At 38.3% G+C, this 16,631-nt stretch overlaps 1 protein-coding gene across 1 annotated transcript in view; it reads right to left on the reverse strand.

Moving 5' to 3' along the window:
• The window catches only part of SUGCT (succinyl-CoA:glutarate-CoA transferase), a 311,211-nt gene that overhangs the window by 287,979 nt on the left and 6,601 nt on the right, over positions 1-16,631 (reverse strand). The window contains exons 5-6 of the mRNA XM_058812181.1: positions 16,232-16,282; positions 11,048-11,168 (exon numbers count right to left, since the gene is read on the reverse strand). Of these exons, the coding sequence (XP_058668164.1) occupies positions 11,048-11,168; positions 16,232-16,282 (172 nt within the window). The remainder of the gene's footprint in view (positions 1-11,047; positions 11,169-16,231; positions 16,283-16,631) is intronic.

Genomic DNA, 16,631 nt, shown 5'->3' on the forward strand with positions numbered 1-16,631 from the left:
GATGCCTTCTACCTGTAAAACACCTCCAGGTTCTTCCTGTCTCTCAAATCTAAACCCCACAAGCCCCCAGTAGCACATGATGTTATCAGAATTTTGGACTTGTCCACATTGCAATCCATCATCTATATTAAGAAAAAAAAAATCCAGAAACATCAGTTCTGAAGCATTTTCTTCCATTGTCATGAAGTATCTACAGCAAGCTATGAGAGAGCTTCTGATCCTCTTCAACCAAGATTTTTATTTCTTGTACATCACATTGTCCTAGCTTTTCAGTGAAAGAATTACTCAAAAGTGTCAAAAACTTTACTACAGTCAAAATATATAGCACAAGTTTATTATCCTTATACAGCCAACCAATTACACTGTCTTTAAAAAAATTGTGTATTTGCCAATTAACTTGTCAAAAAATGGTCTCAGACTATTTTATCTCTAGACCCTGATAAATTTTTCTTAATTCCCCACACAGACAACTTCAAGCTATCAAAAAACCCCGTAGATTAACTCCATCCATCTTCCAACTGCATAATATAAAAACTAACAGATTACAGAAGTTTAATTTTCTTTTCCAATGCTGGAAGACTCTATTAAATCAAGCTCACGTAGAAGCTTCATATTTTTCCCTTCCAAATGTTTTATTCAATCATTGTGAGCATTGAAGTTCATACCTCAATGCTTGCAAACTTGTGATTTTTGTGTTTGCTTAAGAACTGTATAATGTTCACAATTTTCCAGGCCTCCCTCCTTATTCTTAAAACACATTAAGAACTACTGGAAGCACGATACTCAGTTTGGTGTGACAATGCCTCTTTTACACATCAGACAATGCATTATTTTCCATTAATAGAAAACAATACATTTATTGAAAAAAGTCCATGAACATGTTTTACTGAATATGGTACCACAATACTCAATATTCATTTTTGCACTTTCCAAATTCCTTAACTAACACATTCTCCAAATTTTTGCTGCTTTTAATATACTTAAAAGTCAGTGCTAACTGTAATTATCAGTTAATTCTTCTAATTTCTGATTCATTCTGCACAACATTCTGTTTGAATTGACTATTTGACTCAATCAGATGTTTTGCAATGAAGGTGAGTTTTTTGCCTTCCTTTTTGTTTTTTTTTTTCCTTTTCTTTCTCCTAAATTGTTGTGTGTAGGTTTTTTTGGGTGGGTTTTGGTTTTTTGGGTTTGTTGTTGTTGTTTGGTAATTACAAAAAAAAAAAAAAGAAAACCCCGAAGAACTTTTTTTAGCAACTTTGGGTCACAAATTTTAAAAGCTGTTGAACAGATTAATGCTCAAGACCATTAATATGACTGCTATTATTTAGTTACAACTACAACCATTGCCTAGTCAGCTTCTGAATACCTGACTTTTGACTAGCCTGCTATCAACAAATAATTTACACCATCAAGAAGCTATTTTGCTCAATGATTTTTACAACTGAAGCTATCATTTTTTGGCAGGTAATCTACCCGTTTCTATCAGGTAACTGTATCCAGATTTAAAAGATACAGAAGCCATAAAACCATCAATAATCAGGGGAGCGTATGGGCATGAAGACACACCCACTCAAAGTAATGTGTAATTTTATGGGCCGGAAACATTTGGTAAGAGGGAGTCTAAAAACTGTACCTAATCCAGGCAATTCCACATCTTACCACAGTTAGTTCACAAATTAGAGGATCTGAAGGATGCTTGGGCTGGCCTTTGCCCAGTAAAACACATTGCGGTTGTCTTTTCCTTCCTGTTGTGAAAATACTAGAGACTAAGAAGGATATGCATCAAAACTATAACATTACGTCTTCTCAGGGAAAGCCACTACAAATCATCTGTACAAAACAAGATACTGGGAAGTACCAAATGCTTCTTAAGTTGTTACTAAATGTTATATAAATGGGTGGAGTGAAGAACTATTTTACTTTCCATAGGTTAATCAGAATCATTCAAGAGACATAGAGGACGTTGTCACTTTTTTGAAATGTGTTCATTTATGTATCTTTACAACTTTATGTACATTAAATAAAACTACATATACAACAATTCCAGATTCATACCCATAGAAAACTCAGGTGACCCACAACATGTCTATAAAACTTTTGTTACTCTTTCCACCTAATTTTTGTCTCTTTAGCAATATGCTGTTTGTCAACAAACAAACAGTTTAGTGTAGTCAAGTGTATGTCAATTCAGAGTTAAAGCTAAGTTTTCTGGGGTAGAGAGTGCAAATCCCCAAGAAATATGAACTGTGAGAGTAACACAAAGTTAATAAAAATATAAATTCCAAAACCTTACCTTCATCGTTACTTTTGGTTAAAACTACGTACATTTTCATGGCAGATTTTCTACAATTATAGCTATATTTAATGACAGATCACAAAGAGTCATGATCAGTGGCACAGGGTCTAGCTGGAGGCCTGTCACAAGTGGTGTCCCCAAGGTTCAGTCCTGGGCCCAGGATTGTTTTGCTTGCTCATCAGTGACTCAGGTGAAGGGCCAGATGCCTCCTCGGCAAGTTCACTGGTGACACTAAGGTCAGAGAAGTGGCTGATACCACAGAGGGCTTGAAACTGGTCTTCAACAGGGCCTTGAGACAGATGGAAGAGAAGAACTGGAAGACTGAGAGATGGGCAGAAAGCAGTACCTGAAATTCAGCAAAGGCAATTGCAGAGTCCTACGCATGGGGAAGAATAACCCCCTGCACCCTACAGTCTGGGAGCCAAACCACTGCAAAGCAGCTCTGTGCAGAAGGACCTGTGGGTCCTGGTGGACAACAAGCTGTCCATGAGCCTGCAATGAGCCCCTGTGGCCAAGGCAGCCAATGCTCTCCTGGGGTACCTTAGGAAGAGCATTGCCAGCAGGTCGGTGGAGGTGATCCTGACCCTCTGCTCAGCCCAGCTGAGGCCACATCTGGAGTGCTGTGTCTGGTGCTGGGCTCCTCAGCAAGAGAATGACATGGAGCTCCTGGAGTGGGTCCATTGGAGGTCAGTGGAGAGGAATAAGGGACTGGAACATATCCCTCAAAAGAACAGAGTGAGAGAGCTGGGCCTTTTGAGCCTTGAAAAGAGATAAGTGAGAGGAGACCTCACTAATGTGTATAAATATCTAATGCAGGGGCACCAAGAGGAAGGAGCCAGGTTCTTCTCAGGGATGCCAAGGACTAGGACAAGAGGAAATGGGCAGAGACTGATGCATTGGAAGATGCACCAAGTGACCAAGCACTGGAACAAACTGCCTGTAGAGCCTGTTATGTCTCCCTCACCGGAGATAGTCAAGAACCAGCTGGATACAATCCTGTGCTGTGTGCTCTGAGAAGACCCTGCTTGAGCAGGGAGGTTGGATCATATGACACACTTTCAAACTTACCTATTCTCGGGTTCTGTAATTCTGTATTCAATTTTTTTCATGCATAAATACAGTAACAAGTCTTTACAGGAGTAAAATTTCCCTAAAAGGCAGAAAACTAAAACATCACATTTATATCCTAAGAAATAAAATTACAAAAAATACCAAAACAAGATTTTTAACATCACCAGCAACATGCAAAGCAACCTGCATATGATATAAAGTATTACTTCCTAGAATATTAGGAAGAAAACAAACCTGCACAAAAAGAAGAATAATCACACTTCACATAGATTAGCAGAGCAAAGGGCTGGGGTAGAGAACCTGAGAGGAGTACATTTCATCATTCATAAACAAACTGTAAAATTCTTTGAAAACATATTACCTTCAGAGGCTTTAAGAAAAAAATAAAAAGGTTTTGATTTGGAAACCATGTTGTCCTTTTAAACAGTGCCCTCTCCCGTTCAGGATTAAACTGTGACTTTCCTAGTGACAGCATGATGCAGACCATAATAGAAATGGTCACTCCCTTGTGACCTGTACATAATTTTCTTTAACCATCCAATTTTCCAGAACTTTAACCAATCCCAACCACAGAACTATCAACATATATTACATTTAAACTATTTCTAGCCAAGCAAAGCCAGCTTGTGAGTAAGAACAGGCAGTTTGGAGTTCAAGTGCACTCAAAGCAGCAGGAACATTGGGAAATGTCCCGGATATCCTCAAAACCCTGCAGCACTCACTGCAAAGCTGTATAGATTCAATCTGAGTTGTTTGGATAAGAAACTCAGTTTGTAAATCACAACTTCCAAAGTGTTGTAAAAGAGACAGCGTCTGGCATACCTATGTATAAACTCTTCACCTACACATGACCCTAGACTTACTGAAAAAAATACACTATATTTCATTTTACTATTTTTAATTGTCCAAAATTTAGAGAGGAAACTCCACATAAAAAATTTTCTGGTATTAAAGAAAAATGGCTCAATACCATTTAAGTTATAAAGTAGCATATTTTCTGATTTCTAAGAAATGTGTCTCCTAGATTTTATTTTTTATTTTTCTGCTAAAATATGTGGCTATTCACCACAAGCAGGCCCCTCCATATATGTTTCATTAACAAAAAGTATTTTATGTAATGGAGTTCAATCTTGAATTTTAAGTTGTATACGAATGAGAAGTTTGAATGCTTTCAAAATTTCTCACAGAACATTTCAGCTGTTTTTAAAGACAAAACCAAAAGAGAATGCAGGTTTGTTTCTCTACATTAAAAAACCCACAAATTGCAGTTGCTTTCTTAAAACACCAAGAACTTCTTTTAAATGAAGACTTGAAAGAGTGGGAAACCTTTTTGCTCTGCTTTTTTTTATTGTTGTTATTTGTTGGCCATCAGAATTGATGTGAAAAGGAGGATAGAAGGAACATACACTACTAGAACTCAGATTAATTAGATTTCATGGTGATACTGTAGCTTAGAGCAAGGAGGGCAAAGTAAATAATAAATGAAAAGTAAGCTGATAACATCTCTATGATAATTTATGTACCAGAAAGAGAAATAATGAAATACATACAAGTGTTGTTATATTACAGAGGGCACATATGCAACATTCACAGCTACATGACCAATGTGATATAGGACAGCCCAGCCTGTACTGGCTCACATCAAGCAGTACAAAACAGTAATTTCTATATAACAGGATTCACAAAAATAGTATGTCCTGGGCTGACTTCTATGATGCTTGCATCCCCAGTTGTCTGTTCTGTTTATTCCAGATAATAAGCTTTGCACCTTTAAAACTTGTTCGAAGAGTGAAGGGGGGAGAGAAGAAGAACAGAGTTTGTTATCAGAAACTGAACTTGCTCCCCTGCATCCTGCTCCTGGACTGCATTATCTGCAGCACGGACAGACAGCAGGACAGAGCTCTCCTTTGCTTTTAGTTAGTTTAGCCAGCTGAGGCAGAGAAGTTCCCTGGACTCTGGGTTTTCTTTTTCTTGGACCTGTTTAAACCAGCTCTGGACTGAACACCCAGAGGAGCACCGGCAGCTCATGCCTGTGGCCCACCGGGCTGGGCCTGGGCCGCGGCATTTCCAGCACCAGCGGGACTGATCAGAGACTGAGTGAGCCAAGCTACAACCCACCAAGGGGACTTTCTGAGTTTGTCATCTCCTTTGGAGTGGCAAGAGGTTTTATTGTTTAATATTGTTCATTTTTTGTGCTGATGAATGCTTTGCCTGTTAAATAAACAGTTTTTATCTCTTTTCCCAAACCAGTTGAGGGAGGGGCTGCTTGAATCTGCTTTCCAGAGGAAGCCCTTTGGAGGTTTTCTCCCAAATTTGCCCTAAACCAGGACAAATACAATCACAAGGAGTGCAGCACTACAGCATTTGAACAACTTCAAGGATCTGGCAAATACCCTAATCCACAATAGGGTAATGGCTACTATCACTGTAACCACAAACACAAAATGCCAGCAGGTGCTGAACCAGCCACTGTGAGTATAGAGGGACAATCACTACTTTTGACACAGGCCAGGATGCCATTGGCCTTCTTGGCTACCTGGGCATACTGCTGGCTCAAGCTCAGCTGCTGTCAACCAGCATGTTCAGGTCCCTTTCTGCTGGGAAGCTTTCCAGCTGCTCTTCCCCAGCCTGTAGGGCTGCAGGGAGTAGCTGCAACCCAAGTGAAGAACCTGGTACTTCACCTTGCTAAAGTTCAAGCTATTGGCCTCAGTCCATCAATCCAGCTTGGCCAGAACCCTCCACAGATTTCTACCCTCCAGCAGACCAACACTCCCTCCTAATTTGGTGTCATCCTCAAATTTGCTGCAGATGCACCCAATCCCCATGTCCACATCATCAATAACTTTATTAAACAGGACTGGCCCAAATACTGAAGCCTGGGGAACTCCACTTAGAAGTAGCCACAAATTTGATGGAGTACCACTGACTGCCACTGTGGGCCCACAGCCATCCAGCCAGTTCTTCACCCAGCAAAGTGTGCACCAGCCCAAGCCATGGGCTGCCAGCTTCTCCAGGAGAATGCTGTGGGAGACAGAATCTAAGGCTTTGCTGTAGCAACATCCACAGTCTTTCTCCCATCCACTAGGTGGGCACTGGTCATAAAAGGAGATCAGGTTGGTCAAACAGGACCTGCCTCTCACAAACTGGGCTGGCCAGGCCTGATCCCCTGGCTATCCTGCATATGCAATGTAATGCACTCAAGATAATCTGTTCCATAACTTTCCTGGGCACCAAGGTCAGGCTGACTGGCCTGTAGTTCTCTGGATCCTCCTTCTGGCCCTTCCTGTGGATGGGTGTCACATTGATCAACCTCTGCTGGGCCTCCCCAGTTAGCCAAGACTGATAATAAATGATGGAGACCAGCTTAGTGAGTTCATCTGCCAGCTCCCTCACTACTTTTGTGTGAATCCCATCTCACTCCATGGACTTGTGAATGTCTAACTGGCACACCAGGTCACAAACTAATTACCCCTGGATTACAGGCAGTCTGTTCTGCTCCCCATCCCCATCTTCCAGCTCAGGAAGCTGATTGATAACCCTTCTTTCTGTTGAAGACTGAGGCAAAAGAGACATTATCGGCTCAGACTTATTATCCTTTGTTGCAATATTCCTCTTTACATCCAATAGAAGTTGGAAATTTTCCTGGGCCGCTCTTCTGTTTTTAATGTATTTATAAAAGCACTTTCTAATATGTATCACAGAGCTGGCCAGATTGAGTTCTAGAAGAGCTTTTGCCTTCTAATTTTCTTTCTATGTGACCTAACAACACCCTTGTAGTCTTCCTGAGTTGCCTGCCACTTCTTCCTGAGATGATAAACTCTTTTTTTCCCCTAATTTCTAGCAAAAGCTCCTTACTCAGTCAGGTAAGTCTTCTTCCCTGACAGCTTATTTTTTGCAAGCAAGGACAGACTGCTCCTGTGCCTTTACAATTTGCTTCTTAATGTATGTCCAGCTTTTCTAGACCCTTTTGTATTTAAGGGCTGTTTCCCAAGGAACTCTCTGAACCAGTGTCCTGAACAGGCCAAAGTCCAGCCTCCTGAAGTCCAAGGTGGAGGTTTTGTTGACCCCTTCCTTACTTCACCAAGTGTTGAATACTCCATTATGTCATGGTCACTGTGCCCAAGATGTCATCTGCCCACCACCTCTCCCACCAGCCCTTCTGTTTGTAAAAAGCAGGTCTAGCAGGGTCCCCTTGCTAAGCTCACTCACCAGTTGTGTCAGAAGTTGTCTTCCACACACTCGAGAAACCTTCTAGACTGCCTCTTCTCCACTGTGTTGAGTTTCCAGCAGACATCCCACAAGAACAAGGGCTAGCAATTGTGACACATCAGCCAGAGGCTTACAAAATAATTCATCCATCCCATCATCCCAGCTGGGTTGTCTATAATAGACTCCTATCAGGATGTCTGTGTTGTTGGCCTTCCCCCTGCTTATTACCCACAGATACTCAACCTTGTCATCATTATCCTTGAGCTCTATGCAGTTGAAACACTCCCTAATGTACAGAGCCACTCCATCGCCTCTCCTTCCTTGCTTGTCCCTTCAGAAGTGTTTGTAGACATGTAGCCATGAACTGCAGCACGCCATTTAAATGCCTCATCCCACTTCATTTCCCTGATGGCAATCACAGCTTTCCTGCTGCACAATGGCCTTCAGCTCCTCCTGTTTGTTACCCATACTGATGCACTTTAGCTGGGCTATCAATTTAGCCCCTGACACAGGCATGCCAGGTTTACCTCTAGTGAGTCTGGTCTTACCTACTTCCCCTTCAAACCAAGTTTAAAGCCTCCTCAATTGTCCCTGCCAACTCACAGGCCTAGAATCCTTTTCACTCTTTTAGAAAGACAAACCTTATTTGCCTGCAGCCAGCCTAGTGCTGTATAAACTATCCCATGAGAGAAAAAGCCAAAACTGCACCAATGGCACCAGTCTTTAAGCCATATGTTGATCAGGGTTCTCCTGTTTCTTTCAGCACTCTCCCCTGCTACTGAAAGCATTGAAGGAAACACCACCTCTGCTCTTATCCCTTCAACCAGTCATCTCAATGCCCTGAAGTTGTTTTTGATTGCCCTGGGAACTGTCACGGCTGACCTGGAAATGCAGAATTACGTACTAATCAGAGGGCTGAATCAGTCCAAGGAGTCTTCTAGTAATATCTCTTACTTAGGCCCCAAGGAGGCAGCAGATTTCCCTGTGGGACAAGGCCAGTCAGTATGTGGGGCCCTCAGTTCCCCTCAGAAGGGAGTCACCTACATCAATAACCCATTCTTCTTTTTTTACAGCTGTAGTTGTAATGTGGCTGGTTGACTGACTTGCCCCACACAGACCTTCACTATCACTTGTTTGACACTTGAGTCCTAGAGCCTTATACCTAGTCCCATCTCTCTTCACAAAAAAAAACCCAAACAAAACAAAACAAAACTATCCAAAAAAACCCCCAAGCATATCTGAATGCAGCAAAGTCAACAGCACAAAATAGTTAGGAATTGTAATATCTAGAATCACATCACTGAAGTTTTTGAAATCAATCAGGAATTCTTCTTAAATCAGTTTTCTGCCTGATTGTGCCTTCTTGCATGTCCTAGTCTGGTTGCTTCTTTTAATATGCTTAGATTGAGGCTTTGCTATTTCCTGCCTTAACTCAGGATTATGAGCTGAGCTGATTTTTTGGATTTATGAGCTGATTTTTTTTTTTTAAGGGCACTGGAGCTTATATTTTTATTCCTAAAAGATGGATCATCCTTAAAAAGACATTGCTTATACCTGTTGAGTATCCAAGACTTAAACAACCATAATTTAGGAATTCAAGCTGCTTTATGAATGCCTAACTAAACATCACTTAGGTCTTACCTCCCAAACCCTTTCAACTACAAGTTGCCATAGTCCATGAATAAGGCTTGTTGTTTCCCATTATAGAACATAACTAAATTATGTTTCATTACACAAAGCTCTAAACAGCAAGATTATGTGATTTTTGTTCAGCTTGTCTTCCAAGCAGTGAAAGAAGAAGCAAGTGACCTAGAAGTACAGAGGTGCTGTTTGATCATATAAGTATATGGTTAGAAAAGCAAAGGCTGACCTGGAGTTGAATTTGACAAAAGACAACACGAAAGTAAATCAGCAGCAGAAGGAAGACTAGGTAGGACATGGACCTATGGCAAAATAAACAAAGGCCACAAAGCTGGATGCATTTAATGCTTTTTTTGACTCACTATTTACCAAAAAAAGACGGCTCTCAGGAGTCTTAGGTCCCTGAGCCTAGGGGAGAAGTCTGCAGCAAGGAAGAGCTACCCTCAGTTGAGGGAGCACTCAAAACATATAAAAGTATGCATCCTTGTAGCAGAGGACAGCAGTATTTTCTGCACTGGGAAGAGTGCCAAGCAGGCCAAGGAGGAAGATCCTTCCCCTCTTCTCAGCACTGCTGAGGCCACATCTGTAGTCCTGTGACTGGCTCTGGGCTGTCCAGAACAAGGCAGACACCGACTTAATGAGGCAAGCACATAGTCACAAAGGTGATTAAGAGACTGGAGCATCTGACACAAAATGAGAGGGTGTTGTACCTCACACAGATTGTTTGGATGCAATTTTAATTATTTTCCATCATTATGAGTACAGCAACTAAACAAAAAAAAACAAACAAAAATGCAAATCCACTTGACAAATTCTAGTTGTGAGATTATACACACAAGCAAATGTGATAAACATTGTAGTAACTAGCCACTGACCAATCTAAATAGGTGTTTAAACAAAGATTCTCATCAAGCCCTGAATATAATTGCCTTTCTGCTCTTGACATTTTCAGACATTAGCCACACAAATATGATAAATACACCACAAAAGACTAAAAAGCTATTTGATTTCTATTAAATAACATCCATACCCAGTACCAAAAAGACAAAGCCATTAATTCTGCAGAAATTGAAGAGCAAAGCAGATTTATAACTAAGATTTTAAAACCGTCTAAAAATATCTGCAATTTCTGCTGTTATTTAATTGCATTTTAATATTAGACTTTTCATTTTAGTTGATTAAGATTTTGGGGATGGTTTTTGTTGGGGTTTTTTAAGCAGTTTTTCAGACTTAAAATTGTTTTTATATGAATACCAGCATACATGTGTCTATTTTCTTTTCATTCTTCCCTGCTTTTATAAAGTACATACAACTCTTCTACTGTTTCAGTTACCAAGCAATAGACTGTAAAAAAGTCATGCAAAACTTCCATAAACAGGTAACTGCACAATTCTGAAGAGAGAGATACTTCAGAGCAGTAAAAACCCCAGAGATTACAAGATTTAAAACACATAATATGTAAATTGATTCAGTAAAACTGCTGGGAGAGTTAAAAAAAAAAAAAAAAAAAAAAAAAGGAAAAAAAAAAGAAATCTCAGTTTTCAGCTAGTTTAAATCAAAATCCAAGGAGACCAGCCCATCATGGCTCCTTTGAAAACAACAGAACATGTCAGGCTGCTATGGCAATGACACTGAGCAGCTACTAAGCTGTTGACATGGTTGCTTCCTCAAACGTTTTCTATACCTGTTTTTGAATTGAACTCGCTTAAACTCTCAATTTATCTTAACTGACATCAAAGTAACATACTTCTATGCAACCACATGACTCTTATAACACTTTGACTGAAATAAAGGAAATAATGAACATAAAGAATTGAAAAAAAATACCTGTTATTGAACAGTACACTATGTGAGGAGCAATCTTTTTAATGTCTTCATAACCTAGACCCATTTCAGCCAGCTTCCCAGGGACAAAGTTTTCCACAAAAACATCAGATGCTGCTGCAAGCTTTAGAAAAGAAAAGGATAAGTAAAATCTGTTAATTAACTCCTAAAAGTTGAATAAATTCTTATGTAACTTAATTTTAAAATCTTGCTAATCAAAATTGCTCCAGTCTTCCTCATACAAGAAAAGCCTTTAAAGATTTTTTTATCTGTCAGATTGTGCATTTCTGCAAACTACATATTAGAGATGCTGCATATTTAGAAAGAAGACTGTCAAAACCCTAGAGGGACTAGACAAAACTGTGGTATTATCAGTATCACATCAATTTCCTAAGGCCTGACAACAGTTTACCAGAGCAATCTTCACATACATTCTTTCTACTCCCTTTTTCTTAAGAAAAGTGAAGTGATATATCTCCATTATTCATGTTTTCTCCATAATAGAAATAATTTTAAAATTTTTCATTTTCAAGTCATTGATTAGAATTACCATAACAAGGCCATATATCCAACTTCCTATATGTAGAATTAGAATAGGGAGCCTAACAACACTTAAAATACAAAAAATTAAAATTAAGATCCTAAAGTCACATTAAATACAATAGTTCTATCAAGTTCTGCAATATGACTTTTTCCATTGCTTATAAATGAATCACCGAGTCCAAAAATCTATTGATGCTGAGATTAACATATAACCTTGATTTGCTTTAAATTCCATCCTCTCTTATAAAAATTATAAGCAGATCTACATATGGAAATTTCACTGAGACTAACACAAGTTGACTCCTGAAGCATGAGAACTACACATCAAAAGACAGATGTATGCCTTGAGAGACTTGTAGGCTTTCTGCCTGGTAAATTGTGTGTCTGAGTGCACAGGAATTTAAGAAATGCTCCCTAACAGGTACACATATTTGTGCACCCATTTTTAAGCATAACTGATATATTAATTGCTTAATGCTATTTGCAGCCAATCAAGGAGGCACAATCTCTGAAACTGCCATGTCACTGTGTAATTAAATACACAGTGTGTTAAAGAAGCTCCCACAAACTAGTGTCATCATAACAGAAATCACAATGCCTTAATGAAAGATTAAGTTAAGGAGGTTTTATTTTCTATTTAAATCCATCACAGTTCATATATAAATACTTTTCAAACCGGTAATGCTACAGCTATAGCCTAGTTGATTCAAGAGATGAAATTGGTTACAACTTCTGTATTGCTTTCACTGTGATTTTGTAATCTGTGAAAATAACAGTGATTGAATGGGCTAAAAGAGTTGAAAGTTATTGTCCATGTTATATTGAAGAACTCCCATCTCCCACAAGCCACTGAGGAAGAAAGCATCACACACAGTACTGCAACATGAAAAACACCATACTTCTGACTGGGCAACATACACGAAATTACAAAAATGCTAAGTGAGGACATAATGACTTGGGCCCAGAGTTTAGCAGGGTATATGCTCTCAGAGAAAGGAGTTTTCAAGACACATTACAAGTGCTGTGCCAGTTCTGCATCTAAAGTTTTCATTTAAAATAGTTGTTAATATATAAAGGTGGCAATCTACATGTAGATTTGATGCTCAAGGAACCAACAATTCTGCCATAGTGGAAAACTGGATACACAGTCTGATCCAAACTGATGCCTTAAATTGTAGCTTTTATATTTTCCAGATTCTATGCTGCATTAGTATATAACTCTGAACTTCATATAAAGTGTTAGCAAGTTCTCTTCACAGTTTAGTTTGACAAAACAATCCTTTTCCAGCCCAAGAACCAAGGACACCATTGCAGCTTCAGGCCCAGAAACTATAAACAGTGAATTGAAGAGAACAATCTGGGAGGATGGGGCTGCATAACTTGAAGCTGTAATTGGAAAATTAACCCCAATATGTAAATGGACCAAAACTTATAAAAGTGTGCAAATGTGTGACCGGTCATCCATCCTGGGTGTAGCCATGGCCAGGCTCTTGTGCTGCCCAAGGTGTATCCTTCGAAGGCCTTCTTTAATAAATACCTACTTTAATCCTTTCACACTGTCTAGCCTCGGTTCTAGGTAGCCTCTCAAGGCATCAAAACAATGTTCTTAAAATGCACAGAGATTTTCAGTCTCAATGGGGTCTTAAGTCCACTGTCAACTACAATTTCATACCTCATGCCCTAAAATTCTTCTAAACATCACTTATATTTTAACACCTACTAACAGAGCAATACTACACAGACCTGACTTGGAATACTATCTGTTCCAGAGAGGACACTGATAGGCTCAATGTCTATGCCTCAGGAAATAATGAACAGCAGAGTTCATGCCAAAGTAGTCTTTAAGTTGAATAACAAAGAATGATGCTATTAACTTTATAAAGGAAACCATGCATACCTTTTGGAAGTTTTGGTTGGTGTTTTGTTTGGGGATTTTTTTTGTGTTTTGTGTGCTTTGGTTTTTATAAGAACTCGACAGAGAAGAATCTGCATAACACATACATATAAACAAATACATTTATATATATGTGTGAGTATCTTGCTTTATCAAGTAAGAGAGCAAGGCATGGGATGTATTGACCTTTCAGCTAAAAATAGTGAAAGAGAAGAAGTGCCATCAGCTCCCAGTCAATACAAGTCCCAAGTTCTTCATGAATAAAAAAATTTAAAATTCATTAGTTAAGGCTAAATAATCCACAGGAGAGAAGTATACTCAAGGTTCTTAAAGTGAGTTTCTGACAATAACCAATAAATAATGTTCTAAAGAGAACAAAAAGATAACAGAGCATGGGACTGGTACGTGTACAATCACTGAAGACAATAAAAATAATTTTTATTCAGACAAACAAATATTTGGAATGCAAATTAACAGCCAGCCAAAAACATTAGAAGGGAAGAAAGAGAGACCTAGCAAAAAAGAAAGAAATAAGTCACAGGAATAATTTTGTGGAAATCAAGTAATCATGCGTTAAAGAATAGATCCTTGAAAAAATATTTTGTAGTGTTGTGCCAAAGGATGAAAAGCAACCAGGATCCCTGATTAATAGATTTCTTCAGCTCACTTGATATTACTGACTAATTGTCAAGTCTATGTTTTTGACATATACTTGAGGACTGTCTACTGCTGTTTTTCTAACATGATTCTAAATTGAGAATTGCCCTCTTAAAACTACACAAAATATATGTGGGAAACAAAACCTATTTTAACCATGATACCTTGCTTCATAAAGGTAAAGATTGTAACCTTATTACATTTCTTTGTAGCTTTTACACTGGTGACACAACTCATATTTATGTATGAATAAGCAGTGTTACAAACTTCAATTTATACTTTTCATCAGCTACTTTAAAGACATGGACACCTCTTGTCATAGTAACAAATACAATGCTGAACAATGCCCAATTCTATACAGATCTGTCCTGATGACAGCAGAAGACAACTGAAAACAAGAGCCTGTTATAAATAACTTCCCTTTACACATATCTTTTGACAAACCTCCAAACAGAAGTTTCATTTGAGATGAATAATGGAATGTCAAGACCTTTGCACCAAATGCTTTCAAAACATATCATTCAAAATCAAGGAGAAGGATGAACAACTCCACAAGGAGCATGACAAACAGAGCTTCATCGGTTTTCAATGTTGCTGTATCACAGATAGGGATGGCATTGATTTGAGGAACAGAAAGCTATAGTGGTTATTAAAGCCACTTTAAAAAAGGATAGAAAATATAATAAATTATTTTTTCACAGGCAGTCTCCTCATTTTTACAGCTAGTGTGGTAAATATTTAACAGATGATGCCACTTTTTCCTCCACCTCATCTTGACTCACAGGCCCAGCTGCCTTTAACTCTTCAAACGCCTTCAGCCCACACATGTGGAATCAGTGGACACTCTGAGTAGTTTCTCTTTCACCATTTTAAAGGTCAAATAATAAATTAATCTTCCACAAGGGAAAAAAATTTTATAGCACTTAATTAGAATATGACTAGTTTATCCAAAAAGATGCCTGTGCAATTTTTTTTTAATATTGTGCACATTTTTTTCCAAATGAAAATTTCTACTTATAAATTTTTAGAAGTTAAACACAGCTCCATAACAAATTAACAATAAATGCCTCTGTTCTGCAAAAAGAGGCAGAATTATAGAATTATTATTATAGACTCTCTTTCACTGTAGAATTATATCTATATATAATCTCCAGAGTATTTCTGTATAAAGTATCTTTGCATAGATAACAAATCAAAAGCATCGGAAAACTTAATCTATTTCCATTTTATGCAATATTCCCAACAAAAAGCACTGCCAGACAAATTCCACCTACTGCATGACACATAGTGTCACTGTGGAAAAAGGATTGGAACTGATACTGAAACAAGCAGTAACAGAAGTCAGCTGCTACTACTGCAGGGCTTAAAACACACCACTAGCAAGTAGCAGATCTTGCATTTCTCAACAAGTAATAAATAAAGGGTTGACAAAACTCAAGTTTGACAAAATGTGATATTTGATGGTTTTATTATTTTTAGATAGAGAAATGGATCATCTTAAAAGACATTGAAGTCAAATACTGAAAAAGAAACCAATACTAAGTTTCACCTAGAGGACAGTGCTTTTCAGGAGGATGTACAGCAACTGAACACTGTAACATTCAAAAAACTGCATTTACTGGAACACAGCATCTCCTCCTAACTGCTCACTGACTTCACCTGATCAGTCCATCTTGAATTGTTCTACTGCAGTAGAACAGCAAGATCAGTAGCACAGCAGCAGCAACAGGAAAGGAATAGCCTATTAGACCATTTCCTCACAATACTTCATGTGAAGATTTTGATGACATTTTCATGTGTAAATCTAAATTCATTATGTAAATCATGTAAATCTAAATTCATTATAAGTAATGAAAGTCATCATGTAAATCTAAATTTATTATAAGTTACACTGAACATTGAGTCCAAAAGCACAGAGTACAGAAGTATATATTGTAATTTACAAAATTTACTGCATGCATCGATTTTTTTTTAAATTATCAAATTAATATTTCAAATGCAGAGTTTAATCCTTATTACTTAGTGTAACTTGTGAATCACTTAGGATCACCACAATACAAAACAAGGACACCTCACATGCTATTAAAACCTACCTCTTTGATTACCTTTACTCCTTTTGAATCCTTCATGTTGATAGCTATACTCTAGAGATCAAAAATAAATACAACAGTAATTTATGTGGAAAAAATATGTGAAAGGTATTATCAGCCTATTCTAAACATAACCAACAGTCAAATTGCACACTAGGGCTAATTTGGATAAATAAATTTTAACACATAGCCCATCTCCTCCTGCAAAAAAAAAATTCTCTCAGCAAAACAAGCTGAACTATATCTCATTAATGAATCAGACAAGGACCAAAACCAGTCTGACAGGTGGGCAGCCTGTTCACTATATATTTACACAGGACCTGCTACTGCAAGTACACAGGGGGACACCAGAAACATTTGTTTCAATGGTAACAAGCCATTAAACAATTCAGGTATGCCACGA

This window comes from Ammospiza caudacuta, chromosome 1 (genome assembly GCF_027887145.1).
Source record: "Ammospiza caudacuta isolate bAmmCau1 chromosome 1, bAmmCau1.pri, whole genome shotgun sequence".
Taxonomy (NCBI): domain Eukaryota; kingdom Metazoa; phylum Chordata; class Aves; order Passeriformes; family Passerellidae; genus Ammospiza; species Ammospiza caudacuta.